The sequence below is a fragment of the Entamoeba dispar genome, genomic scaffold (genome assembly GCF_000209125.1).
Source record: "Entamoeba dispar SAW760 scf_1105229462853 genomic scaffold, whole genome shotgun sequence".
Taxonomy (NCBI): Eukaryota; Evosea; order Mastigamoebida; family Endamoebidae; genus Entamoeba; species Entamoeba dispar.
Window position 1 is genome coordinate 1 of NW_001855400.1, and position 1,279 is coordinate 1,279.

The 1,279-nt window shown below is 24.0% G+C and overlaps 1 protein-coding gene across 1 annotated transcript in view, besides 3 other annotated features; it reads right to left on the minus strand.

The window, feature by feature from the left end:
• Nucleotides 1-78: 78 nt before the first annotated feature.
• Nucleotides 79-152: a sequence feature (AT_rich).
• A 1-nt stretch (nt 153) lies between these two features.
• Nucleotides 154-1,279, minus strand: part of EDI_314770 (uncharacterized protein) — a gene marked incomplete at both ends in the record, with an annotated part of 3,011 nt that continues 1,885 nt past the window's right edge. Inside the window, one exon of the mRNA XM_001740293.1 lies at nt 154-1,276. Coding sequence (XP_001740345.1) covers nt 154-1,276 — 1,123 coding nt within the window. The remainder of the gene's footprint in view (nt 1,277-1,279) is intronic.
• Nucleotides 822-842: a sequence feature (AT_rich).
• Nucleotides 1,158-1,184: a sequence feature (AT_rich).

The window sequence follows — 1,279 nt, forward strand, 5'->3', positions numbered from 1 at the left end:
AAATCTTTTTATAGTTTTTTATAGCTCTTTTTATTAAATAAATAAACAAAAAAACTTGATTCTGTTAATATTTCTCTCTTTTTTTTTTTTTTAATACATTTTATCGTTTTTTTTTAAATTAAAATTTATTTATTTTGAATAACAAAAAAATAGTTAATCTTCAGTGAGATACACAGAGTCATACAATTTTCTCATATCAGCTAACAATTGTTCTTTAGAGTCATTAATTGTAAGAGCATTTTGAGAAGGACATTTTTCTTTTACTAATTTATCAATTTCATTTCTAAACATTTCATCAAATCTCATTTGGCTTAATATATAACCAACAAATTGGTTAAGTGTTCTATCATTTACTCTAACAATTTTCATCGTATCTAAAAGTGTTGATAAATTTTTTTTAAAGTCTTGAGTTTCAGCAATTCTGTATTGGTTTTGTTGATTTGAATCAAATAGGTTCCATCTTGATGGAAGGTCTAACCCATATTGTTCTTGATAAATAGACGATTTTTCAATACACATTAGTCTCATAAACATATTATTCCATACATCCATTTGATTCCAAATATCTAATTCAATTAAACTATTAATCAATTTAATTTTTTGGTTCCCTTCTGTTTTATATAATATTTGAGATAATTCAATAATATGTTGTGGTGTCATATAATCTTTTTGTGAATATGCGTATGTTGCTTCTTGTCGAAGAATATCACCAATTACTGCATAGACTATATTATTTACTCTACCTTCCATTTTATTAATACAAAATGATGTATATTTACTCATTAATCGTTGTGTAAATATTTTTCTTCCTTCAACTTGTGATAAAAAATTAAATAATAAATCTGTATCAAGACTTTTTGTTGTTCCTTCATTCATCATCACCAATATTCCAATTTGAATATCACTAAATTGTATTATATCATTATTAAATACTTCTTTTACTCTTTGTTTTTTTAATCCTTCTAAATGATTATGATACATTTTTGGTTCTAATTGTGAATTAACTACAGTGTTTCTTACTCTTAATGATTTAAGTTTCCCACAATCCAATACCAATGTATTAATTGGAGATACTTCAAGACTTTTTTCTGTTGATGTTTGAATAATTGAAGTAATAGGATGATATTCTTTTGAATACATTTGAATAAGTTCATTAGTATTAATTAAATAAATATTATTTATTTGCCAATCTTCAAATATATGGTCATGTCTTTTTGGGAAATTTTGAAGGAAGAATGAAAAATGTTGAGACTCAAACAATGCTTTCAAGAAGTCTCTT